Source organism: Centropristis striata, chromosome 2 (assembly GCF_030273125.1).
Source record: "Centropristis striata isolate RG_2023a ecotype Rhode Island chromosome 2, C.striata_1.0, whole genome shotgun sequence".
Taxonomy (NCBI): Eukaryota; Metazoa; Chordata; class Actinopteri; order Perciformes; family Serranidae; genus Centropristis; species Centropristis striata.
The window spans coordinates 32,354,339-32,381,790 of record NC_081518.1 but is presented as its reverse complement, the minus strand read 5'-3'; the positions used below and the strand labels follow the sequence as shown (position 1 = coordinate 32,381,790).

Here is a 27,452-nt window from a genome sequence, read left to right as displayed (position 1 = left end):
TCGAGAGAAAAAGAGAGAGAGAGAGAGAGCGAGAGAGAGAGAGAGGTTTCCTATTTATCTGACACAGCTGTATGTTTGTGTTGCTTCATCCATTAGATATTTAGTGTTTCTTTTAATCCCATATCATTTGCATCCTAGTGTCTGTAGTCCTTACAGTTGGGGGAAAATTCTGATTATTTACTTAAGTACTTAAGTAGTAATATTACAGTGTAAATATACTTCATTATAGGTTCAAGTTAAAAAATATCAAAAGTTAAAAATACTCATTAAGCAAAATGCAATTCTAAACAGTAAGTGTTACACAAGTAGCAATCACCTTCGAGTTTATTGAAATGTGTCCATTGCACAGATTTTTTCAACCCACACTGTCAACAATAGCTTGCACTGTACACTGCTCAGCGGGCTGCTTCATAGCGCCCTGAACATAATCTTTATATGGGACAGAAAACTGGGTCAACATCCATGTCAATACAGAGGCAGACTGCAGAACTGATCAAGACTTTTAATAGATCTTTCACAGAAAGAATCAGGTGATAATCACCAAACAGATGATTTACTTCAAAAAAAATGGGAAGAGCATTATGTTCATGAAGAAGAAAAATCCCCTCTTTCTTCTGATTTTCATATTTCATTATACAATTAGGAGATCTTTACGATAATTACAAGACTACAAGGCAGAAGGATCTTTCGAGTATCAAATAATGTGACCTCACACAGATCAGAGTGTGCTTTTGGCTTAAATAATTACAAGTTAACATGTCAGTGCATGTTTACAATACTAATACTAAAGTACTTTCCTACCTAGATCAGGTGACAAGACAGTGATCATTACATCCACATAAATATGCATTTTAGCATTACAACAGCATGCATCCTCTGCGTCGCTTCTTCTTACACAAATTACATTGGATTCCCCAAACTCATGTGAACGTCAAAGTGTTTTAGATTAAAGGTTAATTCCTCATTAGTTTCTTTAGGCAGTCAATCACAGTATAGCATCAGACATATCTATCCTATGCACACAGAGTACAGATCACTATGACACACTCACAATCAATCACAGGATTCAGGCATTTTGATTTTCAAATAGGACACATTAATATTAGACTAGAAATTAAAGTCTAACTAAAGTCTGGTGATTTACTTTGAGGATTAATTTGTTTTGTTGTTTTTTGTTTGTCAGGTGATTTAAAATCTGGAGGGAAGTAGCAACTTGATTTCTTGAAGGCATTCAAAGCTGCTTACAGCTTTTTAAATATGTTTGATAGAGGAGGTTTTATGTGGTACCTTCTTTAAGTACAGGTTTGTACTCCGATGCTGAAACTGATTAAAAAATCGATTCATAGTAAAACATAAAATAATTTCAATGAGCACCAGTAACAAAGCATTTTAGACAATATATCAGCTCTCAAAAAGATTATCAGAGCTTTTTCTTTTTTAGAGTTCACTTCATATGGTCACAAAAATTACTGTTACTCATTATTTACAGTGGTTTCTCCCATTTTAAGTTAGACATGTAATACAAAATAAACTCTTCCATCTGGCATGAATGTATTACAGAAGATGTTATTTGATCAATGGATGAAAACATAAACATCTGATAACAAATATGTACAAATGACAAAAACATACATGTGTTTGTGAAGAAAAAACCTTACGTTACATATATGTACTTCAGTAATTCTCCTTTACAGATGAGTTCTGTACATAAGGTATGCTGATCTGTTCAGTAACAACTTAAAAAATAAAAATAAAATATATGACCATAGAGCCCTGTAAGGGCTTCTACAGTAATTGCATTGATGAGCATTAGTTGTTATAATAACATACACTCTGAGTGATTTATAAACTACATTCTAGCATATCACTGGTGTTAACGTACGTATAAAAACAGACAGAAAGAACACAGACTGAAGTTATTTGCATTGTACTGCATTTGTCTTGAGAATTGTCACTAAACACAAGTTAGAAAATGTGCCAGAGCCACATCTTTCACAGTAGCACGGTCAGAAGACCACACACATTTAACTGGACCTGCAAAGGAGTTTGGCACAGAAATATGACTGAATACACTACCTATGCTATTTTTGCATCTTGAGTGGTTTTTCCTGTAACGTAGTGTGGTGTTGTACTGTATCTATTGCACTTGAGGTCAGAAAAGCTGATGACAGCCACATACCTGGACCAGGTATCAAACTTCAAACAAGATTCTGAGCCTCTTCTTAGTATTTGGTAGGCTAAATACGCTGTTAGGATGGATTTTTTTAAAAGCCAGTAATCTTTTCTAAACAAGATTTTATATATATATATATATATATATATATATATATATATATATATATATATATATATATATATATATATATATATATATGTAAATAAGGAGTGATGTGCCAGATTTGAAAAGCTGAATTGTATATGTAATTTATATTTTATTAATCAATTGTAGAAGCCAGCTGTGTAGGCAATCTGGAAGGGCTGCTTCTCAGGATTCTCTGCAGCAGAATTTCAGCAAAATAATTTCTTATGTATTTTACAGGGTAAGTGCTTACATTTTAGAAAACGTCACCCAATGATTGGTCAACTTTTGATTTTTCTAAGATAAGAGTTGGGGGTTTTTTTTGCATAGAATTCTGTAAAAAAAAAAAAAGGAATTATCCTATCCTCCTAGATCTTGGAGTTAACCGTATGAACCATATTGGTGCAAAAATAATAATGAATTTGTGTGGCAGCTTTAAATGAAGAGTGGTGTGGCTTTTGCCAATTTCTCCACTGCATGGTGTGGCTTTCAACTCATCTTGCTCTTTTTTGTTTTTTAATTAACAAAATCTTTGGTTGGTACCACCTCAGTTCCAAGTAGGGTTGGGTGGTATTATGGTATATCACGTTACCGGCCTGAGAAACATGGTGACTTACAAGACTGTTAAAACTAAAATGAGTGTTCCTGTATGACAAGCTGCTTTCTTCTTTATCATTTTATATTACAAATTTAATGGACTGTCTCCAAAAACTGACAGAGAGCTGCTGCTGTCAGCCAGGACACAGTAGAGAGAGAGGGGCAGAAAACTGCATGTAGCCAAGCAGGATATTTTACATTATACTCTGTGAATTAAGGATTTATTTCGTCCAAAGGAGAGTTGGTTGTTGTTGGAACAGTGGAAAGACTAAGAGGTTTGGGAAGTTTTATTTTGTGTCTTTTGAGTTTGAATGAAGTGTGTATTGTATGAGCTGCCAACACAATTTAGATAATCTTAATTAATTGAAAGAGAGAACCTTGGATTCAGAAAGTTTACACTTGTATTTTTCTGTTTAACAAAAGTATGATCAATGAAGTGCAGATGATACTCTACTCTTCCGCCTACACTGAGGGGGGTACTATCTGTAGTGGAAAATTAAATACAGAATGGTACAAAAAGTGAGTTGAGTCGTACCGTGCAGTGGATGCACTGCATAAGGTATCTGAAAAACATGTAATGAGCGATATTGTACTTTTGCTCTGCAATGTCGTGCATTGTCTACGTAATGGCTTTACAAGTTTTACTTAAGTGTGTGTCTTGTGTGTGTGTCTGTGAGTTGGTGCACTTGCATATGTGTGATATGTGAGTCCTGACTCTGAGCCATCAGTTCATTCAAGCAGCTGGTAAAATTCATCAGGGATTTTTTTTACTTTCCCCTTTTCTGACATAGTAGTCATTTTTGTAATGAACCTTTAGGTCTGCTTGTGTTCTCACTGTTTAATGTTGAATGATGGCAAGATGTTTTTTTAATATGTGGAATATTGAAAACACATTCATTTACTTTGAATCAGTAGTCATAGTTACTGAAGTGAAGTATTTGATCCTTGAAGGAGCGACAGAGCTTCATCCATTCATCATGTACAGTTCTTGGATGAGTTCTAAAATACTCAACACTTTAACTTTGATTCTTGGCTGCAGGCTTAACACTTCGTGAAGACAAGCTGCAACGCAGGGTCCTGAATGCTGAATTTGATGGGGTTTCCTCAGCTTGTCTCAAGTGGCTGTGGGTCTTCTTCCTGGTTAGTGTCATCAGGGAGTTGTTTGCTCCAGTAGTTGCACTGGTCAAAGGTGTCAGGGTGGGGGAAGTCTGCTCCCTCATTTCGAGCTAGGACCGGGAAGACGTGGTCGACCATCTCGCACAGACGCCCAAAACTGAGAGGGAGACAGAGGGAGACGTTTACGGACTTTAGCCAGAGTTGAGACGGTCAATCACCTGTGTGTGTCCAGTGCCAGATCACATGGATAAAAATCAAGCGAAGCAGAGAATATCACTTACGAGGAGATATTGGTTTTGGCATGCTCCTGTATCAGCTCTCCCTTGGGGTTGACAGTGAAAATCCTGTTTAGAGGAACACCCACCTCCTTATAGGAATACACATCCTGAAATCACACATACATAAACAATGATTCCACATAATACACAGAAATAATCACAAAAATGACTTAATGTTCCCTGTTACAGGTAGAATACATGCTTGTGTGTGCAGCAGTCTCACCGTAGCTCTGTTGCCAAAAGCAGCGTAGAAAGGTTCAGTGTTGGGGTAGAACAGGTGCTTTATGTCTGTGAGACACTCAATCTTAAACTTCTCTGGTTTCTTCTCAATCACCTCCCTGCACAACACAGCATGACATCAAACACATTCCATTCCTCCAGTGTAAAGAGTTTCACATGCAGCTGGGTTTAGAGCTGGGTTTTTAATTCTACGATGGTATATTAAGGCCATTGTAGGTTAAAAAAAAATAAAGAAGTATGTAGTTTTCTTTTGAATAGACCAAATTCACGGCAATGTCCAGATGCTTATGATAATTTGGTGAATCAAGGCTTATTGCTAAATCCGATTGCAAACTAAAATCTGTTTAGGTCATTCACCGCAGGGATTACACACAGCAACCAGCGGCATCTTTGGTGTGGTGGGATTTAAGTGAAATTATGTTGTGTCTTGACAGAAAAAGAAAAAAAAAAAACATTTTTTCCACAACTTTTATTTGTAAATTTGTAACTTTGACTTTTGAGGGTTTTTTCCCTTAAATTTTCGACTTTAATTTTGGAAATTTGCAGTTATTTTTTCTCCTATGACTCTTATATGCTGTTGTACCATTTTGCTCCAATGTAGCATTTTTGTACATGTGGTGTATGTCTGACCTGTGCAAGGCAGAAAACAGGCTGCTGGGGCTGAGCAGCACTGGGCCCATTGGCAGCATGGTTCCCCTCTCATTGACCCAGTGCAAGTAGCCTCGCGTCATATCAGCCATGCCAATGGCCCTCGCTGAGCAGTACATGAATTTATATCCATTCCTGTGACAGAGAGAGAGAGACAGCTGAGCACAATTAACTAAATATGTGTGATATTTGTATTATAACTGCTAATTTAGCCAGATTTACCACTGCATTCTGTACATTGTGTGCAAGAAGTAAGATAGCACTCACTGGCTGACTTTGTGGTAGAGCCGTGCGATACCCTGGTGGGTCCAGTCTTTGCCCAGTGTGGGGAGGATGTGGCCCAGGGTGTCCGACCTTTATTGAAGCACACAACATAACATAATCAATACAGATACACTTAAAGGCACAATGAGAATGATTCTCCTAAAAAAACAATGAAAAAGAATATAGAGTATAGACAAAAAAATAAAATAATAATCCCTCAAAATCATTACTATCACAGTAGAAGTGTGTGTATGACCCAGCCCCCTGCCTGTATGTTCTCTTTTCAATTTCATTTTGCTGTATTCTGGAGATCTCCGGTGTTGTTGAGAATGTTGTGTTTACAAACCAAATCAAATCAAATAGTCTTTATTGTCATTATATAGTTCACTATACAACAAAATTGAAAGTGCCACTGCATAAGGTGCATAGTTATGACAATCATAACACAAAACAACATGAGTAAAAACATTTTAAAAAATACAGAGCTAAACAAGGACATACATGAGGTAAATTGAGTGTTTTGCACATATCAATTGTATTGCACATGTCCGTTTTATTGCATCTTTTAATTAATTTATCCTGTGTGGGTGTTGAGAGTTCTGAGTGTTAAGAGTTCTGACAAATTGAAATTTGAAAACAGACAAATCCTTCTATTGGTCCTTTAATTACTGCAAATAGAGCCAAACCACTAACACCCAAACCTGTACAAAGCCTGACATCTACTGGTGAAAAGCTGAAACTGAACTGCCTTCTGCTATAGGCTGGTTTGTGAATTTTACAACAGTGACAGTGACACTATCTTGCTTTCTCTTACCTGGTGATGGTTCCATCTATATCGGAGATGACTATCTTGTCATCCCAGCTCCAAAGATAGATCGTGCCATGGCAGCGACATGTGCCCTGATACTGAGTGGTGACGCTGAACACCACTTCATTAGGACCCTCCTGCAGCTGCAGGCCGGCCTGTAAACACATACGCACAAAGAGAGAGACACAGTGTGAGGCTTGTTATATACTCTAGCCAGGTAAGGAACACATGTAATAACATAACACTGTGGGGTACTCCTCAAAACAACACTATGTGAAAAAAATCCTTCATTTAAATATACACTTAGTGTTGCCAACTGTCCTCAATTCCAGTGTTTGCAGAGATAACCTGTAATCCATCTGTAAGACACGTGTTTCCATTCTTGGTGACCATAATGAGATGTTATATAAGTAATGTATGTACTTTATCCACATCCTGCTTTATCACATTATGCAATATGTAATAAGTCACTTAAGAGCTGCCATAAACTAACTCGTGTGGATGTTTTCTCCCCATTTAGGAGATAAAAAACTATTGTAGTAGTACATACTAGTTGTTCTGAGGTGAGTCGAAGAGTCTTCGTATAACAGACGTTGCCGGAGCTCATCAGGAGCTCTGACTGGCAGGATCCTGGCGCCTGATTGTGTGATGTGTGGTCTTCATCACTCGAGGATGACTCATCCTTCATTCTGAAAAATCAGAGACAGCTTAGATTGGTGAAACTATGGTAACTGGAGGAAATGGCGTTGAGAGAGAAGTGGGTAAAAAGACAAAGAAAGAAAAATAAATGTTCGTCTGAAATCACCTGTTCACTGAGGGCATCGTGAGTGAGCTTTCTCCACTGTCTCCTGTATCAGTCACTGATTCCTGAAGGGCACAAAGGTCAAAGGTCACAACTGGCTCAATCAACTGAAAGCATAGACTACATAAAAGAAATGGATGTAGCCACCGTAACCCTTTGGTTTGTGGACGACTACTTTGAAGCATCTATGAGGCCTGAAGACTGGCTGTTGCTTTTGAAGTCAGAAGTGACCATATCTGGACAAGAGGGTGGATTTGACTGAGAAGGACAAAAGTGCAAAGCCACTGCTAACAAAGTTCACAGCTATAACTAATATTAAACACAGTGCAATAAATGCACACTGCTACAACTTTATCCTGATTGAAAGGTAGATGCATGTGATGCTTACTCTAAAAGGGTTTATAATTTACAAATTAATATCATGCTGTATTAAAGAAGACTTAAACTAGTGACAGACTTCTATACAATCGGAGAGGAGCTGCCTCCTGCTGGCCATTAGAAACGATGCAGGTTCAACACACTTGGCTTCACCTTTTAGACCCAAAGGCTACATCCACTTCTTTTTTCCAGTATATAACTGAAACACTGTTGCATGTGTTGATGTAAGGAATAAATATGACCCTATAATGATTTTGGTTATTATCAAGAAACCATGGAAAATGGCTAGATATCAGCTCTTAAATTAAACTCTTATGAGCTATTTTTGTTGTTATCATTATATTTGTCCAAACAAATGTACCTTTAGTTGTACCAGGCATTAAAATGAACAAGAAATTGAAGAAAACAATGGTCTAATATTTTTTTTTCCATGATTGTAAAGGCGAAAGGCTAGTTATATTTTAATAAAATATCATCAATAATGTGTCCGTCTTTGTACTCACTGATTTGGAGTCGCTGTTCCGGCTCCTCCATGAGAACCACCAGCGTCCTCCTTTCTTTGGCATCTTTTCCTTCATGATGTTCTCCACTGAGGCCTGGAGACAACCATGCACATACAACTCAAAATTGACGAAAATGTAACTCAAAACTGACCGAAAAACTCAAAACAAAGTGAAGCAAAAAACATTGGTAAAACAATGATAGACAAATGAAATGGACAGAGAGCACAGAAATACAAAAGTAAAAAAAACACAGCACATTTCAAACCACTACCACCACAATGATGGTAGTTACAGGTGAAATTTAATGGCACACAAACCAAAGGATGCAAAGTAAAACCTGAAGGAAGAGACTTGTGAAGATTGTGACTGGTAGCAGTGGGGGAAAATCCCAAAAAGACAGGGAGAAGATAGAAAGACGTATCTAATCGTGGTGGGAAATGATTGAAAATAAAAACAAATAAACAGACGGGCAGACAGACAAAGACATGCCCCGACCAACACTCGAGCAAAGCAAGGAAACATCATACGGGTTGGGAGGTGCTGGAGCCAAACAGACCAGGCAGGCAGTATGAGAAGAGGCCAAAGGCAGAAAACACGTAACTCAAACACCAACACTTAGAACACACAAACATCAGATGGATGGTGGGAAAATATGTGTAAATAATAGGGAAAAAATAAGGAGGGGGATAAAGACATGACATTATTAAAGTGTTAGGAAAACACAGTTAAAGCAATATGTCACTGTGGTATAAGACGAGCAGCTTTGATGTGAGCTTCCCCATGTGTCTTCATGAACCAATAACAATTACTGCCATTTCAGACTGAGTGTCCATATCAGTGCTGCCAGCTTTGTCCTTTGTTAGTTTGTGTAAATTATCAAATATCACATAATAACTGAAATGGTTGAAAGGTGATTACTGTGAGAGCCACACATTATCTGGTAGCATTTGGTGAACTTTTTCATAAAATAATGGCACTGGCAACACTGAAGTGACACATCAGATTAGGCAGGAATAACGATAATTAATAATTGCAAGATGCTGGGAGTGCACAAGAGAAAGTGATGCAGGGAGGTGCAGAACACTCAAAGACACTAAACACCACCTAACAAATACAACGATAATATAATCAAATTAAATCGATCTCAAAACATTATATGATTTCAGTGATCAACCACGTATGAATTAGAGAACATCAGGACAGAATCATTCCTATCTTCCAATGTTTATTTAACTTGCTTAAAGTCATCAACTACCCCCCTTGGTGTGTTTATGGATCTTTTCATGACAACGTATGGGAAAAAATTACTTGTTTTATCTTTACTTTAACAGTGCTACCTGTTGGACATTGATAGCCTACAGTTGATTTTCAGGCCTATACTTTTTTTTTATGCGCTGAAACCATCACCCAGCTGTGGTTCAGTAGCTTATTTGCCCTAGTGACACAACATTGTTTTAGACTAGAGTTCAATTATGCATGACAAATAAAGAAAAATAAATAGTTTATAATAATCATCCACTTATAAAATGAGGTTTTCAAAGTGTGAGGTGGGCCTCTTCAGAGGGTCTGAGCAAAGAGGTGTTTGAGCAAAGGCTCAGTGAATGTAAGTGAAAAAATATTAAAAGATCACATAAAATAGCCTACATGCATGTTTATAGGAAAAGGGGGATTCAGACACTTCAGAGTTCATTCCAAGTCAGTAACTAATAAAGTGTTAGTACAAAGTGACCTTTTAAGGGGTGTAGTCTGTCAAGTTATGTCTAACAGTAATGTAAGGCTATTGTGGCTCCATTGCTAACTGTCTATAGGATCAAATAAAAATCATGATCCCATAGTATCCAGTAACTGGTAGTATATCGAATCCAGAAAAACTAAGCAAGCAAACAAAGTGTGGATGGCACCTTATTACAAGCTTTGTCTGAGGGGAGGCCAACACTCTTGGTTTACAGAGTTCAGTTTGTCTCAGACTGACATGATGACTATAAAATCTTCCACCTTATTTCAAATGTTACTTACTGTTTCTGGTGTAACTACTTACATACAAACCAGTACAAATAAGATACATTTTATAGATTAAACCCAAACTGTATATGGATATAAAACAATATAATATTACAATATAATACTATTAAGTAATATATAATATAAAACTGAGAGGGTCAATTCTGTTCCATACATTTTGGTGATAATACTGGGTACTTTAGCTTACATAAAATTGTATACTTCTTTTACCACCATGATGCCATACACTCATAACTTAAAGCATACAGTCACCTGGAAAAAAGTGAGAGCACACAGTACATATGAGTATCATTGTGGTGGTCTTACCTGCGGCAGTGGTTTCTGATAGACCTGCATGGCCAACATGACAGGAGCTGCTGTGTTCCAGTTGTAGTACCTACCAACGACAACAGAGGGCGTGTAAGCACTTCTTTACACCTCAAAGACAGCTCACAGTTGAAATGTGTATCAGGCTTTGGTATCATAGTACAACAGTACATACTTGTTGCCTATCTTGACCACCAGGTTGGGGTCATCGATGATAGTTGGGTTTTCAGAGAACTGCTGATAGGAAATTGCCCTCTCCTGGAACTGCTCTGTGGTATGAAACACACAGTAAATACAGAGGCAAGGACACACACAGATTGACAAACGTGATTTAAAAAGAAAATAAGTTAAACTGAACACTGTCACTGCCTTCTTGCACATCCCTTCATCCTACCTCTTGTGATCTCCCTGTTGTCAGTGAGGCCTCCACACAAAGAGATGGCAACATGAGGCAGGTCTGCTGTTTGATCGGGCAGACTGTCTACACCACTGTCCATCCCGCTGCTGCCCACTGACTGTGGGGACTGATTGTCACTGCGCACTCCCATCATCATCTCGGAGTCGCCTCTAATTGAGCTGCTGCCTCCATCACTGAGGAGATAGAGAAACACACATGCTCTAACACACCTCTAAAATATTGTTGTGATGGTGTTGGTCAAATAAACACTAACCTAAAGTAAGCAGCAAACGTTAGCCAACTATAGCCACCACAATATTTTAACTCTAATAATTAATTTCTGCAAGTATTTACAATAAGTCACAAAGTATAAGACTGCACTTTGGCCAAAACAACTGACTGCATGATTTTTGCACTTTTTTGGGTTGTACCCATATGGTTGAATGCACCTATTGTAATTCACTTTGGATAAATGCATCAGCTAAGTAAATGCAAGGAAGGATAGCTATAAATTAAAAAAGGTCATTGATTATTTCTGCAAAACAGGATACAAGTAAGTCTTTTGAATCTTGCTGAAGACCTCCACAATGGCCACCAGAGGGTGAATTACACCACATTAAAGCCCTCTGTACAGTAGATGTTTGTATGTTCTTTACTCATATGAAGACATACGCTAGTTACTGAACCTTTTAGGGAAGTAGAGAGCAGCTACTTCAGGCTCCAGCTCTGTAATATCATCCAGGTATATGCCATCAGCACCAAGGTGTTGGCTTCTCTTTTCTAATAAGAGACAATATCACACAGCATCAGTAGCAGTAGGATCATAATGAAACAAATATAGACACTTTGAGTTCTAAATTGTATTGTTTAAGAAAGAGCACTGATACCTTTCCTCTTGGATGGTGAGTCAGTTCTTTTGATTGGACTTCCTCTATTGCCACCTTCTTCAAGATGATCGAGGAGAACCCTGGGAGACACTGAGCAGGCTGTTAAACCCTCCATCTCTGCACATAACGGCCCAACACTTTCCACCTCTCTCCCTAAAGAAAACAACACAGTAAAGGTATGCTGAAACATGAGGGGAACTTATAATGGTAAATTTATATTGTTATTATTAAGTATTATTCCAATACATTTTATGGGATGAATTATCAGCTGATAATACGAAGCCAAATTGCTTCCACTGACTAAACAAGAATGATGCATTCCATTTAATTGCATCAACAGTAATTGTGTCTTTCAAAAAACTACCATGTCCATCTCCAGCCATGTCCCCAGTGGTTAGTCCGTGCCTGGCTACATTTTTGCTTTCTTCAGTGTCCTTGTCCCCACCATGAGCAGTGCTCTCCCCTGGCTGGGGAGCATAGAGAGTGAGGGAGGGGGGTCCCGTGTCATTGATGGCTCTGAAGTGGGTGCTGGCAGACATTGGGATGGACACTGTGACAGGATCCTGCTTCTGGTGGGAAGTTAGGAAGGACGGCTATGAAAGAGAAAAGAACAAAGTTTATACACAATATTTTTGTGTATTTTATTTCCATTTTTTCTCCATGTTTGGAAAATACCTTATGCTGCTTCACTTTCTTTAAGCAGCCTGTTAGCTTAGCTTAGCATAATGTTATAGAGATAGAGCACACTTAAGCCCCGCCCCCAATGGAGAGAAAGGCAATCCATCGTTCCCCATTATTGTCTTTGTATTGAAAGAAAGAGCTTTCTTGACAATTCTGTCTGTTAGCAAGCAAAGAAAAAAAGTCTTAAAGCTGCTCTGTGGTTCAATACACTACCAACAGTGTAAAGAACCCAGAACTTAGTTTTTATAAGCTGGAGAACCGGAAAACTGAACTTTTAAGAGGACAAAAGTGACGTATACAGACGTAAGACATCAGCAGTTGGAGAAAGCTGTATGCTGTGCTTTTTTTTTCACAAAGTCATATATCTAAAGTCAGTTTTAGGCTAAATACATTCCTGTAAGTTAAGCTAAAGTGTTTGACACAATGTAACTCATGTTGTAGTAGAATGTGGATAATTCAGAAAGTGCCTTAGCTTGCTAACATATAGCTGACAATAGCTTGCTAACATATAGCTAACATTAGCTTGCTAACATATAGCTGACATTAGCTTGCTAACATATAGCTAACATTAGCTTGCTAATGTTATAGTTGACATTAGCTTGCTAACATATAGCTAACATTAGCTTGCTAACATATAGCTAACATTAGCTTGCTAACACTTAGATAACATTAACTTGCTAACTGCCAATTTGACCTTTTCTGGTACACAGAGTGCTAAAATAATCATATGATATGCTTAAATCTAATAGTTTTAGCTAGAAACATACAATCCTGTTGGCGTTTCAGGCCATGGTTGTGTATTGTGGCATCGATGGTTTCCCAACTCACAAGGGGTAGGGTATGACCTGTGGCGAGACTGTCTCTATAGGAAATGGGGAGGAACTGCAATGTTTTCCATCCAAAAGTAACAAAATCCACCCACCAGCATATCTAAAGTGTGTGCGTGTGTGTTTACATACTTGTGCAGCCTGCGGCAGCTCGCCCCAGGTCCACAACATCTCAGGGTTGTCTTTGTTTTGATTGGTTAGCTCCGAGTCGCTCTTTGGTGTTGATGACCCAGAGTCATCCTGGCTGCTAGGAAAGTGAAAGACTTATTCAAGTTTGTGCTCCATATTTGACAAGATACATTACCTTTTGAATGCATCATAAACTTCAAAATACTAGAATAAAATACAGCAAAAATGTGAGTTTTTCATTTTTGAGTGCATTATTTCATTTCTGACATTCATCAAGGGTAAATATGAGAGTGATACCTAACAGTGCAGGAAAAGTGAGAAGTCTGCTGAGGACAAGAGATGGACAGACCACACGGTGGAGGGATGGAGAGAGTCTCTTTAATCAGATGACTACAGGAAGATACCAAGACACAGAAAGACAGACAAAAATAGAAAAAGAAGACAAAGTCAGGGAAATACAAAGTGAGGGAGCGAATCATGAGAGAGTGAATCATGATCATTGTGTACTCAGGAAGCACATTAAAAAGGCTTGATACACTATAAACAAAAAAAAGAACTGAGTAGAGGTTAAAAAGAGATCATAAAGTGTGTATCTGTGTGTGTTTTGTGTCCAAGCCATACCTCTGTGAACGGATCCAATCGGTGTGTGTGTTGGCTGTAGACCTTTGATCACCGTACACGATTCTGAACAAAAACACACACATAGGGAGAAGTCAGTCATGTGCGCACACACACACACACTATTTCACAACCTGTGTACACATAACTTTATATGAATACACAGTGTCTCTGCAAGTCCAAATAAAGTAAAACAAGTGATCTGTTTATGCTCATAAAAATGCTTTCAAACACCAATAAAAGTCTGTTTATCTTATCCCTACTACTACTGCTGCAGATTGTTTGACTGTAACCACACATAGTACAGCATTAAGCATGGCATGAGGCAGACGCACATTCTTTCATGTCTTTAAGGTAGACAGGAATTTTCGCAGCCTTACATGTGGTTAACTTCCTAAAAAAACCACATTATTCCGAGGAGAAAGAGCACTGTGGGAACAGGGCAAATCCCTGGAGCGTGTCCCAAAAACTGAGCTGGTTTTCACACACACACACACACACACACACACACACACACACACACATATCTTAACACAAACATGCCCACTCATGCACACTAGCCCATTTATTTTAATCTCCCTAAACTGATCCTGAGCATTTAATCTGAGCCACTGAAAGGATTTTACTGAATGAAGACAGTAAGTGACATGAAATTGATTTAAGGGCTCTGAAAACACATTTTCTCAATCAGTTTCTGACTATCACAGGAGATATATCTGCATTTCTTTTGTTCTCCTCAGTTGTTTAAGGCAGGTGGGGCTCATGCACCAGTTGTAGTTGCTTGGTCACTGTCAATATTATCTGAAAAAACACACCCACACAGTCCCAATGAAGCAGGTTGGCTGAGTTCTTGAGCATCAAACACTTGTTGATGTTCAAAGAATAACTTTTCAGTTGTAAATATTAAATGTTACTGAGAAACACTTGTTTAAAACCAGGTTTCATGGGGCTTTAAAACCTTTTAATTATAATTAAGGTACAAATACTGACAAGACCAATCGTCTACAGCAATGCCATTGGCACTGTGATGTTAGCATGCTAGCACGCGCACAATTACAGTACAATGTTAACATGTTCAGCAGGTATAATATTACAAATCTCTTTTGATTATTGGCACATAACACTAAGTACAGCTGACGCTACAGCTGGAATAACATAAGTTCCGCAGGTGCCATTAATGTGTTATAAACAGACATTTTGCACCTGATGATGGTGCTAGATCATTACTGAAGTCATCCCCAAAGTCAATGCAACTCATCCTAAGGGGGACATGATTGTTTTAAGGCATCCCTCTAAGAGATAGCCCATTTCAGTCTGGACCACTGGACCAAAGAGTTGGACACAGAGCCACACTGCTATACATGGACAAATTCCAATTTGAACATTAACAGGATGTCCTCAGTTTACAGGTCTTTTTTTTCTATTTCTGATTCATGTGGTAGAAATGCACATGGCCTTTTTTTAGGTTGCTGGAACAACCACTTACGTAATCATTCAAGCATGGCACACACGCATACACAGTCTATCCCCTTAACGAAGTTAGAGATGCTGTTGGCAGTGGTTCATCTTCTTCACAAACAACATTGTGACTGCTGACGGAGGTTGTTTACCCCAGGATTGGAACAGACTGGCATTTAATAACCTCTCTCTCTCTCTCTCTCTCTGCCTCTCGCTCGCTCTCTTGCTCTCTCTCACTCTCTACACAATCACACAAATATACAGGGAGGGAGGACTTTTCAAACTCCTTCAACTAAAACAATTCAAAACAGACTGAGAAAAAAAACTGTAGCTGTTGTAGTATTGAATTAACTGAAACACAAAATCAAAAATCTATCATGTACACACCTGTTGTCACTCTCTCTCTCCTCGTCAGAGCTCAGGTCAATAGTAAACATGTCCTGGTCCTCCGAGAACTCTTCCTCACTCTCCTCTCTCCTCCCCCCTCCTCCTGCCTCTGACCTTGGCTTCCTCCTCCTCTTCCTCCTCTTCTTGGTTATGCCACCATCACTTTGCTGCAGTCCCAGGCTCTGGACAGGAAGTGAGCTGCAGGGGATGGTGTCTATGTGATGTGAGAGAGTAACATTATAACCATTGAAAAACCACACACCTTATCCCAAACTGTCTTTTTTCAACAGGGCTTACCATGGTGACGAGAACTGCCCCTGCCAAGCTGGGACTCCATTAACTCCGCCCCCACTGACATTATGGGTGATGTTGCAAGATATGATGGAACTCTTTCCTGTCGACACAGAAATAGGATTTATCAAATAAGGTCATGGATATAATCACAAACTGCAGAATGGTATGATGTGGGCAAGTAAGTGCGAAGGGATAGAAGATAAAGAGTCTATATGGCCATGCTCAGTAAGGCTGAAGTTTGAGCTAAATGCTAATGTCATGCTAACATCCCTACGACAATGCTTATATCCTGATTCTAAGCATGTTTAATGTTGACACAATATTCTCCATCTTAGTGAGGTGTATTAGCATGCTAACTGCTAATGACCACTAAACACAATGTTCAACTGAGGCTGATGAGCCTGTCATTAGTTTTAGGTATTTGGTTAGTTTTGACCTGATGATGGTGCTAAATCGTGATCGCCCCCTGGTGGTAGGCTTCAGTATAGGTCATAAATCCCTCCCCCTACAAATTAGTGGATAGGCCAAAATAAAAACAATCAAAGTATATGTCAAATACATTTTCCCATAGGTTGGTTTCTGGAATTTTAATTTGGTTTTATCATTCTGATGTATTTTCAAGTTTGGTTTTATTTAGTTCTTTGATGCTATGTATGTGTGGGACATACTGTGGCTCCACCAGACACTGTGCAAACTCTGGCTCCTAATGCTCAAGATGGCAGTCCCCATATCTTTAGCTTAAGTTTTCTACAGTGGTAGGACGTGCAGCCATCTTTTCCATCTTTATATACAGTAATATCATGTAATAGTATGGGCAGTCCATGGCTACAGGTTAGGAATCGGGAATGTGGGAATGTGTGCAAAACTGAATCTTAATCTTTATTTTAGCCATGTGATAGTTGGTAGACTGACCAACAGATATCCCCATCCTTGGAGCCATGCAACTAGCTTGACTAAAAAGTGTGTTGCTGATTGATGGGACAGATTTTTTTCCTCATGCAAGTGAGTCGAAATAATCTTGTGGTAATTTAGGTTTGAGCTAGGATTAGTAAAATTACACAGATATGCTCATCACAGTCTCACAACACTGTCCATTCCAGACAGAGAAACAGAGAGACACACAGAGACAGACAGGGATAAAGAGATGATCCAAAGAGTGCAGACTGACACATGCCTTGCAGTGCACGTGTCATGACACAGTCCAAAACAGCCCAATTCATTGCGATGGGAGAGATAAAGGGACAAAGCTCAGAATGTGCAGTATGCCAGGTCACAGCTCATCTGCTAAGAGCTTCAACCTTTCTGGAAACATGAAGCCCTAAGCACTGTTCAATCATTTAAGTGTTTTTATTTATTTATTATCTTTTATTTCATTCTCAATCTATGAAGTAATCTATTAACCTTCTCTCAAGGAAAAACATTACAAACCTAAAGAGCAGAGCCACAAAAACTAAACGACATCATTTCAAGACTGAGATTATTAGAAAGCTCCATGCAGCATTGTATAGATGGAATTAAAGCTTCTCATACAGTAAATAGGTTAGATAAACACAAAAACAATTACCCTTTAATTAATGTTTTCAACTGCAAGGCAATTCATGTTAACCACATCAAGATAAATGACACCATATGGGTTTTATTACCACAGGTGTTCCTCATGTTCTAGCCTGAAGATGAATTTCTGTTCGAGCATTTTGTTAATGTTTCCAGTGCTGGATCTATTTGCCCGTACACAAGCCTGAACACATCCTTAAATCTAACTTTACCCCCTGAGGAACAGAGCGGAGGAGGGCTGGGTAGAGGAGGCACAGAAGATCTGGCTCAATGCCAAACCATTTCTTAAGAATGTCGTTGATGTTTTTCTCCATTGAAAATAATAGGATAATAACTTAATGGCACACAGAACAAAAACACTTGGAAAATAGGTCATTTGAAACTGACAAAGACCACACTGGCAGTGCTTATGCTGACTTATCTGACTTTTATGCATGTTTATCTGTGCTTTAATACTGTACAGTATGTGTCCTTTTTCACTATCTGCCTGTCTGTTGTCTTGTCTTGCTGGACAGCACACAGATCAGTGACAGCCAGTTCCTGAGAGCAGTCTGTGTGCACCCGACTATGGGAGAAGGAATGCTATAAATAGCCCTCTGGTGGTTTTCCACTCTGCGAAGGAAAAGTTATGGCATGGAGAGATTCTGACACAAGGCCCAAACAGTGACATGTGCATGGCCAGAGAAAATCTGCAACTAAAGCATTAAAATTCAAATACTTTAATCTCCCATCCATTCAGATTGTGGCAAGAGCTACTCTAAAGAGCACCCCTGGCACCTACAGGTTAATTGACTTTTGGAGAAAGGTTCCCCATATTTGACAGAGTAAATAATGAAAGCTGAATCAGACCAATGTAATCCATTAGATTAAGAATTAGATATTTTCCGATTAATTATATTCCTCTTAGTAATTACGAACTTGGAAACGTCAGCCAGCTCTCATCACGCTCACCCCTCCTCCTTGTTTCCTTCAGAAGAGTACTCCCCGTCATGCCCCTGACCCTCTAAACTCCCATTAATCCTTGCCTACCATTTCACATACTCAGTTGTCAAAGCAAAATGTTTCCAGGTCAGATTCTGGACTTTTGAATTGTTTGGAAGAGTTATCCAAAATCTGTACAATTGTAGTTTGACAGATAATTTCTACGTAGGAAGATAATAGCAAAACAGTTGCTAAATTATTTTGAAGTTTGTTTTCCTAATCCTGTCAGTCTATTCACATGACCAGTGACACTGTCGCGTTGTCATAGGACTCCAGAATGGAGAGAGAGAGAGAGAGAGAGAGAGAGAGAGAGAGAGAGAGAGGGAGAGAGAACTGAGTTATCTGGGTTCATATCTTATATATCCCTAAATGGAGGATGTTTCATTCAAAGTGCATTATGGTACTGAAAGTGCATACATTTTTGGTTTGTGCTTCCCAATTGATGACTGAACTCTGGCACTGATACTAGCAAGTCACATACACATAAATAAATCAGGAGATGAGGAGAGCTGGTTTGCATTTGAAAAAAATAACCTCAGTGGCTACTGAGTTACTATTGGCAATGCATAGGGAAACAGCAGGACAAGGTGCAGCTCAGTTGTTATCTGATAGCGATAAAGGGCAATCATACTTATTTTTCCAGAATCCTGAAGCAAAATGTTACAAACTGTCCAGTGCTTTGTATAAACAAGCTGACTAAACGGTTTTTGTTTGTCCTGTCTGTCCTGTTGACACGTTTCCAGGAAACTAAAGTCCTGCTGGCCTACAGGATGCCACAAGAGGACGGAAGCTCCTGTTCCCTCTTGTTGTTCGTCTTATATTTCAGCTGATTTGCTAAAAGCGATATCTGCTTTTGAACAAACAGAATCTCAGATCAGCAGATTATTTTCCAAATTTAGATAGACAGATGTCATTTTCCATGCATCATTTCACTGGTAAGGTTATCCATTTCTCTTTCAGATTTTCTATGTTCCTTTATTCCTATTTTTGTATGTGTTCCTATCTTCTCTTGTTCTCTTCTGTTTGTTTGTCTTACTGTACTACATTACTTCAAGTATAATGGTGTTGGTGATCAGAACCTGTCCTAGCACTGCACGGTTTTAATGGATCAGGCTTAGTTGACAGTAAATGCATTAGGAAAGTCCGAATGCATGAACCTTGTGGCATCTTGATGAAGTAAAATATTAGTGCTGCCTTGACCGACTTTCCGAAGCGGTAAAATCCAGACTCGTAGCCGTATAAACAGATGTGTGGTCTATTAGAGACATCATACTTCAAACGGGACTTGCTTGTTTATATTGCATCTCATTCAGTAGGCACAACCACTTTATCTGTGTAAGTTTATTCAACAAAAATGCATGAAAAAATGGATATGTAGAGAGACTGGATGAGCCCAGTTTTTCTTCAAGTGGGATGATGTTAGTCATCAGTAGTAGCCAGTTCATTGCAGTGAGGGCATTTCTTTTTTTTTAAATGTATTTTTTTGGGCTTTTTCATGCCTTTAATGGACAGGATAGTTGAAGAGAGACAGGAAACAGGGGGCAGAGAGAGGGGAATGACATGCAGTAAAGGGCCGTCCGATGCGGGACTCGAACCGGAGCCAGCTGCAGCGAGGACTGTAGCCTCTACACATGGGGCGCCTGCGTAACCCACTACGCTACCGACCACCCCAGCAGTGAGGGCATTTCTTGACTCTCGACCTCACTGTATAAAATGAGCTGTTGTGACCTCTAGGATAATCACAGCCTCATGAAACTTCATAACCATAAACAATAGACCTAGAGTATTCAGAGGATGAGAAAATGAAAAATTGCATAATTCTGCACCAAATGTGTATAACAAATGGTATCAACCCAAAAAATGCTGCAACAACTTATGGGACATAGTTGAACATGAAAATGGACTTCAAAGGGACATACAGTATATTAATGTTATGAACCCTTATACACCTTAATATGTTTCATTCATTAATTAGATGATTTAGTCATGTTTATTAGATATTTTTGACCAGAACAACATGACACACAGAGCTAAACCGCATCTCAAATTAATCCTCATCTTTCACCATCTTACACCACTTTTATGTGGCATTTATTGCTGACCTGCTATCTCTCCCTAAAAATCCACTGCCCCCAACCCCCAATTCTCTATAAAAGGGGGCCATATGATAAGAGGTTTTAATTAAGTAATTTTAAATATACACTTTTTTTACTATGAAAAATTAAAAAGAAATGTATTATAAACATCTTTCACAATCATAATACTGCATTTTAAGTCTGATTTAGTCGCATATTTTGTGTTATCAATGCCAGGACACACTTTTGAAATGATTGAGGTCACAGAACAATGAACTTTAAACCATTCTGTTTGGATTTTTTCACGCTGGTAATGTATGATGATGATAGGCCGGTCACTATTAAAAGATTTTGAAGCCTCCACCAGCTGGCTGCCAGAACTCAGTGTCATGTTGCATCTCAGACTACTGGAGAGGACAATGATCTCATCTGAGCAGTTTACTGTAACTAGCAATCTAAATCAGATTATTTCAATGACAGCAACATGCGTTTAAAAATTCTTCATCAGGTGGTAAAATTAGTTAAGTTCCACAATGCAAATGTGCAATAGTCAAATGTATCCTTTATGAGTGCAACTCAAGTATTTATTTAGTTTATTTTGGTTCAGCCTGTGTGACCTTCACGCCAGTAAGTTATGTTCTGTACTATATTTATGTGTGTTGTTCCTACTCTGTCAATCATTACTCACCATTGTGTTCTCAGTCTCTTTAACGAAGAAGGCCTCTCCATTCTCTCCCAGCTTCATGTGCAAACTCACAGGCTCTCCATTAATTTCTATGTCCACCTGCAAGACACAGTAATAATGTGTTAAGAGGATTGGGATTTTGTGTAGACATATTCAGTAGCTGTTAGTTTTGTAAATAAATATCTACATATGTCATCTTACAGATATCAATATTGTATTTTTGTGTGTTTGATCCGTCACTTTTAATTTCACCCACAAGAGAAATGTATACACACAGTGTTGTATTTTAATGCAGTAATGCAATGCACTATATTGTTTGATTTTCAGTGAGTGCAATATGGTGTCTGGTGTGCTGAAATACATGACTGCATTATGCAGAAAATGTTACCAGAATTTTGTAGTAAAGTGTGAATTTATCATGAAAAGCAACTCTGATTTTGAATGTATTTTAATTTTGTAAGGTGAGAAGGTATTTCTTACTTCAGCAAAAGGCCCGAATACTTATTTCAACACCGATAAAAACTTGTGAAACTGTTGTCAGAATATAATTGTGAGCAACAGTCTCCGAACTCTCAAATAACCCATACACAAAACTACACTGCACATGCAGATAAAAAAGAAAGAAAGAGAGAGTGAAAGCGTGAGGGAGACAGCAGCCTATAATCTCACCACTTTCTCACGGGACCGCAGCACACCCATCTTGCCGAAGCGGACGTGGAAGGGGGAGCACTGCAAGGACCCATCGGGCTGCCGGACCACGATGACATCGATACATCCAGACAGTGTTGCAGGGTTGAGTCCCCTGTACAGCTCCTTGACCTGCACAAACACCTGGCCCGCCAACTGACCCACATAGTTCATGGTCTGTAACTGGAGACAGACAGGGAGGGAAAGATAGAGGGGGAGAGTTCTTGTTTATTACTTTCTCACAAAGATGTCCCTACTTCAGACTCTTTTTGTCCATTAAATGAGGTTTTGTTTACATTTGAGGGCTTTAGCATATGCATAGCATCACACACTGGCAGGACAAATGACCTTTAATGGACCTAGTCTGGCTGCCGGGGAACAAACACTAACCAGATGAGATGGTCTGTGTAACCACAAGGCTTCCATGCCACATTAGAATACATTATTAATACCCTGAGTCCAATTGCTGCCCACACACGTCAGACAACCTCACTGTCTCTGTTGAAACCATAAACAATGACAGTATTCTCGTGGTGATTCTGAGCATGGGGTATGTTTGTGGTTGTGACTGGTGTTGGTATGTGTGGGTGCATCGATGTGAAAACATTCAGCTTTAAAAAAAAAAAAAAGTTTTTTTTTTGTCAGTTGAATCAAAAAATGATAAAAATCCAAATCTGACTTTTTCTTTTTTTAATGCAAATACACAAAGAGGGAGCAGAGTAATCAGGTTGTTGTGCCAGTCTCTCTGATCCACAGCCTCTAATGCTCTCTGTGTAGAATGCCAAACAAGGCTCTGCAGAGAGACACAGACAGGAAAATGCATTCACTTGGCAGTGAGATGGGTGGTTGTTGATTTGGAGGGCAGAGAGGCCGATAAAGAGAGAAGAATAGAAGCGCAAGACAGTACATTCAAAAACAATAGCAGCCTTTATACTTAAAAATAAATATATATATAATATATAAAAAATATATATCAAGCTTTTATAGAACCACCTAAAAATGAATCATCAGTGTATTTTCAATTGATACACCAGCTAATGGTACTATGGGAACAAATGCCAGTAACCGAAATGAGAGTATGTGGTTAACAGATTTGATAGAGTGCATTGCAAATTGTCTGATGCCACTTTTCATCTGTGAGCAATGCAATATAATCAATTATTGCCTGGTCACACCACACATTATCATTATTTATTCAGCAAACAGTCTTTCTTTAGCCTAACTTTAGCTGTCACTAGGTGTGAAGGCATAATTTGACATATCTGATTTTAAATGAGGCGGAGTTTGCATGTTTTTCCCATGTCAGCCTGGGTTCTCTCCGGGTCCTCCGGCTTCCTCCCACAGTTTAAAAACATGCAGCTCAGGTTTAATTAGTGACTCTAGAATGCCCGTAGGAGTGAATGAGAGCGTGAGGGGTTGTCTGTCTCTATGTGTAAGCCCTGTGATAGTCTGGAGACCTGTCCAGGGTGTACCTGTTGCTGGGATTGGCTCCAGGCCCCAAGTTTTGATTAAGGATTATGAATGAATGAATCATTTTAAATGACTTGGATAGAAACCCATTCAAAGGAAAAGGAGAGGAAGAAGGAAGACTCTCGAGAAACAGGTAACGTGAATGTAAAGAAGAAATTAGGTTAAGAAAAATAAAACCAAACACAGAAACACACACACACACACACACACACACACACACATATACAGTATGTGACATCACTGTCTTATATGGATAACAAAGTGTCCCACCTGCTTGTGCTGACTCAGATACTGGCATCCTCTATCTCTCTGGCACACACACACATACATTCACACATTATTACAGCGTGCCTATTGGACAGATGGCTCAATATCTTGGCAGACCGTGTGAGAACCTTTTTATGACAAGCACGGTTTGTTAACACCCATCAATTACCGTGTCTCCCAGAATGAGGCTCTTCTGCTCTGATGACCCAACATTATTCTGTTGTACATCACACACTCATCATAGACTTGTTCCGACCAGCCCGCTACAACACTGTTATTAAACCAATTAAGCCTGATGGCACTTCTGCTTAAATCACTTCAACTTAAATGTAGCCGTATTCATACTTAAAAATAATCCAATGTAATTTACAAATAACAGTGGTACCTCCTGAATATGTTTTTGGCAGGCCAGACAAACAATCAACAGTAACAAGACACTATTTTTTAAAATCAAAGTTTTTTTTTATTCTGTGAATGCAAAAAGGCAAAACTACAGTCATGTCTAATAACCACGAGTGAATATGTCTATGTGTATGATTTTTGTCATTTGTGTGAATGGTCCTTTAATCTCTTAGTGTGACTTATTGCTCATGCAATGGGAGTTGGACTGTTTGACAGTGATTACATAATTATTTGACCCCTCCGCCTATAATTTGTTTGTCTCACAAACACACACATGCACATGCACTCATTCACTCACATGCCACAGACCTGATATCACTGTCAACATACACCACGTGCATACAGATGGGGCCATTATTCCACACACACACACACACACACACACACACACACACACACACAAAGCCTTGCCCACTCTTCTGGGAAACCTCTCTTAAACAGCCAATCACAATGCTTCTCCATTATGTAATAGCCAATCACGAGACAAGCTCATTTAATGCTATAATATGCAATGCAATTTCTGTATTGTTTTTACTAAAGAAAGAACACAACAGTAAAGGAACCTCTAAATAACTGCTATTATTTCTGACAACAAGACTTGTATAGTTAATAGTTAATATGAAACTCAGTGCGACTCTCACTACAGCACAGAGGGGCCATCAGAGGTGACAGAGAGGCTGAGGGATTTACAGACAGATGATGATATGAAGGATTATCCAATTACATCATTTAATGTGACTGGAGATGCAGTCTGGATTACTGACCGTTACAACCTAGTGACCTCAAGGACAAACAGAGATCACTGTATTATATTACCATTGTATATATTTTAAATCATGTCTGTCCTACTCTATAAATAGGCAATAACTGCTGCCACGAGCATTTTGCAGCTGAATAAACGCCATAAACATGAGCTCATACTGTGATTGTAGTATCATGTGTGGCCTGTGAGGCGACATGTAAACATCTGCACACGGGGTGAGGCTCTGTGGTCCACACCGGAGCTTCATTCAAACAGATTACACATTATAACACGCAAAACCGACCATCAAGCCTCCACTGAGCACATAGTAAATAAAAAAGGCTGATATGATGTTTTATATTCCCCGAACGAAAGGTTACTGTACAGTCCTGCAGCAATCCTACTTACATTATTTATTGATGTCGCTCTACGCTCCGGAATCTTTATCCGCCATCCAAATAGTGAACTAAAAACGTCTCCTCTACAGTGTGAGTCCGCTACGTGTTAGTCCTTAGATCAGACATGGTTTGTAACGCGTTCCTGATATCTGATCTTGACTTCTCTGCTCGAAGCTGCTTCGCTATTTAAACCGCAGTTAAAATATTCCTCCCCCCGCCACCGGAGTGCAAAAGAACAGCGATCCGATTGGCTGAGGCAGCGCTGACGTCACACAATGTTGACTTAAAAATTGTCACCCTGTTAAAAAATTGTTATTTTTATTTTTTTTATATTTTTATATACAGTCTATGGTTAAAACAATCGCCTAACTCATTTTTTTTTTCAAGTTTTGCTGGAAACACAAAAAACTTCACCAAAAGAGAACGTGAGACATTTATTGATAATTTCACTAAAAAAGGATGTAACAAAGGATGGCTATTGGCATAGTAATAACACAATGTGTAAATTATGTAACTTAAGATAAATAAATTACTTAGGCAATTTTTTGAACATGCCTTTGTGACTTAAACAAGATATGGTAACACTTTATTTTGAAGGTGTCTACATAAGAGTCACACAAGCTTGTCAGAAACATGAGCATTAATGTTACTTCAAAGTGTCATTAATGTTCATGACACATCCCATGTCATGTTTATGACACGCTCATGTCACTCTTATGTAGACACCTTAGAGTAAAGTGTTACCAATATTAGTGTCAACAATAAAAACACTGATAAACTAAACTGATAACTAAACACTCTCCCTCTAGCTGTTCTTTGCTGGGTTCTTATTTGATGCCTATGAATGTGGCAAACTGTCAAAGAAGTGATTATCTTAAAGGGGTAAAATCAAATGATCTGATCAACTGAGGATGTAGACGATTTTTACCATAGGTGGCCGGCGTCATGAGGAGATGATTTAGGCAAAAAAAAAAAAATTTTGAAAAAAAATGACTTTGGCGATTATTTTAACAGTGTGACGAAATTTTCCTCTTAAAATTAATTACTGCTATTATGATATTGGGATTCATTATGATAAAATGTGATTTTATAGTATTTCTGTATTTAACTGTCACACTTGGTTTCTACTTATTCAAAGGGTTCAAACAGTTTACCCCAAAATCAAAAGTACACATTATTCCTCTTATCTGTAGTTCAGGTTTATTACTCTAGATTGTGCTTGTGGTACTCAAATCACCAAAAAAGACATCTAGCCCCCCTCCCAGGCACCAACACTACTTTTTAAGACATTTTGCACTCAAGACACTTTTTTAAATGTATATATGTCTTGTTAAAAACTGCAAAGTCTCATGCATTGTGCGATTTTGGATGTACTCACATGAGAGTGGGGAAAAAATCCACTCATAAATTTTACTACTGTCACTTCTTTAGGATGCACAACTGTTGTGATGTAATGAATAGTTTGTTTTGTTGTAGTTGTTGCGTGTTGTGTGTGTTGCTTTGTATGCCTTCTGAAGACAAATGTCTATTTCATGCAGCGGACAATAAAGTGAAACTAAATCAAGATAATCCACAGATCTTCTTGTGAGCATTTAATGTAGGAACTATTTTATTTCTACCAAACTACACCCACCACCCACCCATCTACCATCTATACATTATAAGAACTGGATACTGGACTTTCTTGGTTTTCATGGATTCAAAATTCATAATACAAAGAGTCAACAGCTCTACAGTCATCTCTTTTCTGATGGTGAAAATGCTTTTTGGACCACAGGGGTATTTTTAGCTGCCATACCATGAGTGGCCACTGGTAAAATATCAGTTCTCCAACACACCCATAGCATCTAGTCATGTATGCGAGGCTACTTAGTGGAGATTAGTGTATAGCCTACCAATACTCTAACTGACCTAGCACTGTTCTTGCTAACATTACTGCTTAGCCAAGGAGGATACCATTAAACTTCATGCTGTCATGAGCACAAGCCTCTTGTCCATGAGTGAGTGTATTTCAGTAGAAAGAAAAAAGTTCCTATGAAAGTGCTCACAACAAGATCTGTGGATAATCTTGATTACCTGCATCATGATTTCTGAAAAAATACATTGTTGTTGTAGAGAAGGCAGACATGTCTACAGCTGATATCTCCAACAGTTCTATATGATAAATAGCATCACGGGTAAGAGGAAAATATGTGTTTGAGTGTAAACTGTCTCTTTAATGACCCTACATAAGACAAATATAAGAATACATG

The 27,452-nt window shown here is 38.7% G+C and overlaps 1 protein-coding gene across 5 annotated transcripts; it reads right to left on the bottom strand.

The window, feature by feature from the left end:
* Window positions 1–306: 306 nt before the first annotated feature.
* lpin1a (lipin 1a) lies at window positions 307–25,363 on the bottom strand. Of its 5 annotated transcripts, none has more exons than XM_059354448.1 (24): window positions 25,211–25,363; window positions 21,904–22,104; window positions 21,238–21,333; window positions 15,943–16,039; window positions 15,646–15,859; window positions 13,804–13,866; window positions 13,480–13,572; window positions 13,186–13,300; window positions 11,910–12,138; window positions 11,546–11,698; window positions 11,345–11,438; window positions 10,656–10,852; window positions 10,437–10,530; window positions 10,262–10,331; window positions 8,461–8,547; window positions 7,934–8,026; window positions 7,056–7,117; window positions 6,801–6,939; window positions 6,257–6,405; window positions 5,446–5,532; window positions 5,161–5,313; window positions 4,514–4,628; window positions 4,294–4,397; window positions 307–4,169 (listed from the first exon to the last, which is right to left on the bottom strand). In XM_059354448.1, the coding sequence occupies exons 2-24, from the start codon at window positions 22,093–22,095 to the stop codon at window positions 4,001–4,003; spliced, it is 2,865 nt and encodes a 954-aa protein (XP_059210431.1). In that variant the 5' UTR covers window positions 22,096–22,104; window positions 25,211–25,363; the 3' UTR covers window positions 307–4,000. The 5 variants fall into 5 exon arrangements, with proteins under 5 accessions (XP_059210431.1, XP_059210438.1, XP_059210446.1 ...); XM_059354455.1 differs by having other exon boundaries at window positions 13,186–13,297; XM_059354463.1 differs by lacking the exon at window positions 8,461–8,547.
* Between the last annotated feature and the right edge of the window lie 2,089 nt (window positions 25,364–27,452).

Coding starts and splice junctions, on each gene's coding strand:
- lpin1a (XM_059354448.1), bottom strand. CDS start 22,095: ATGAACTATGTGGGTCAGTTGGCGGGCCAGGTGTTTGTGCAGGTCAAG. Junction 13,867..15,645: donor GAGAGAGAGAGTGACAACAG/GTGTGTACATGA, acceptor GTTTTTGTTCAG/AATCGTGTACGGTGATCAAA. Junction 10,853..11,344: donor GCTCTCTACTTCCCTAAAAG/GTTCAGTAACTA, acceptor CTATCTCCTCAG/TGATGGAGGCAGCAGCTCAA.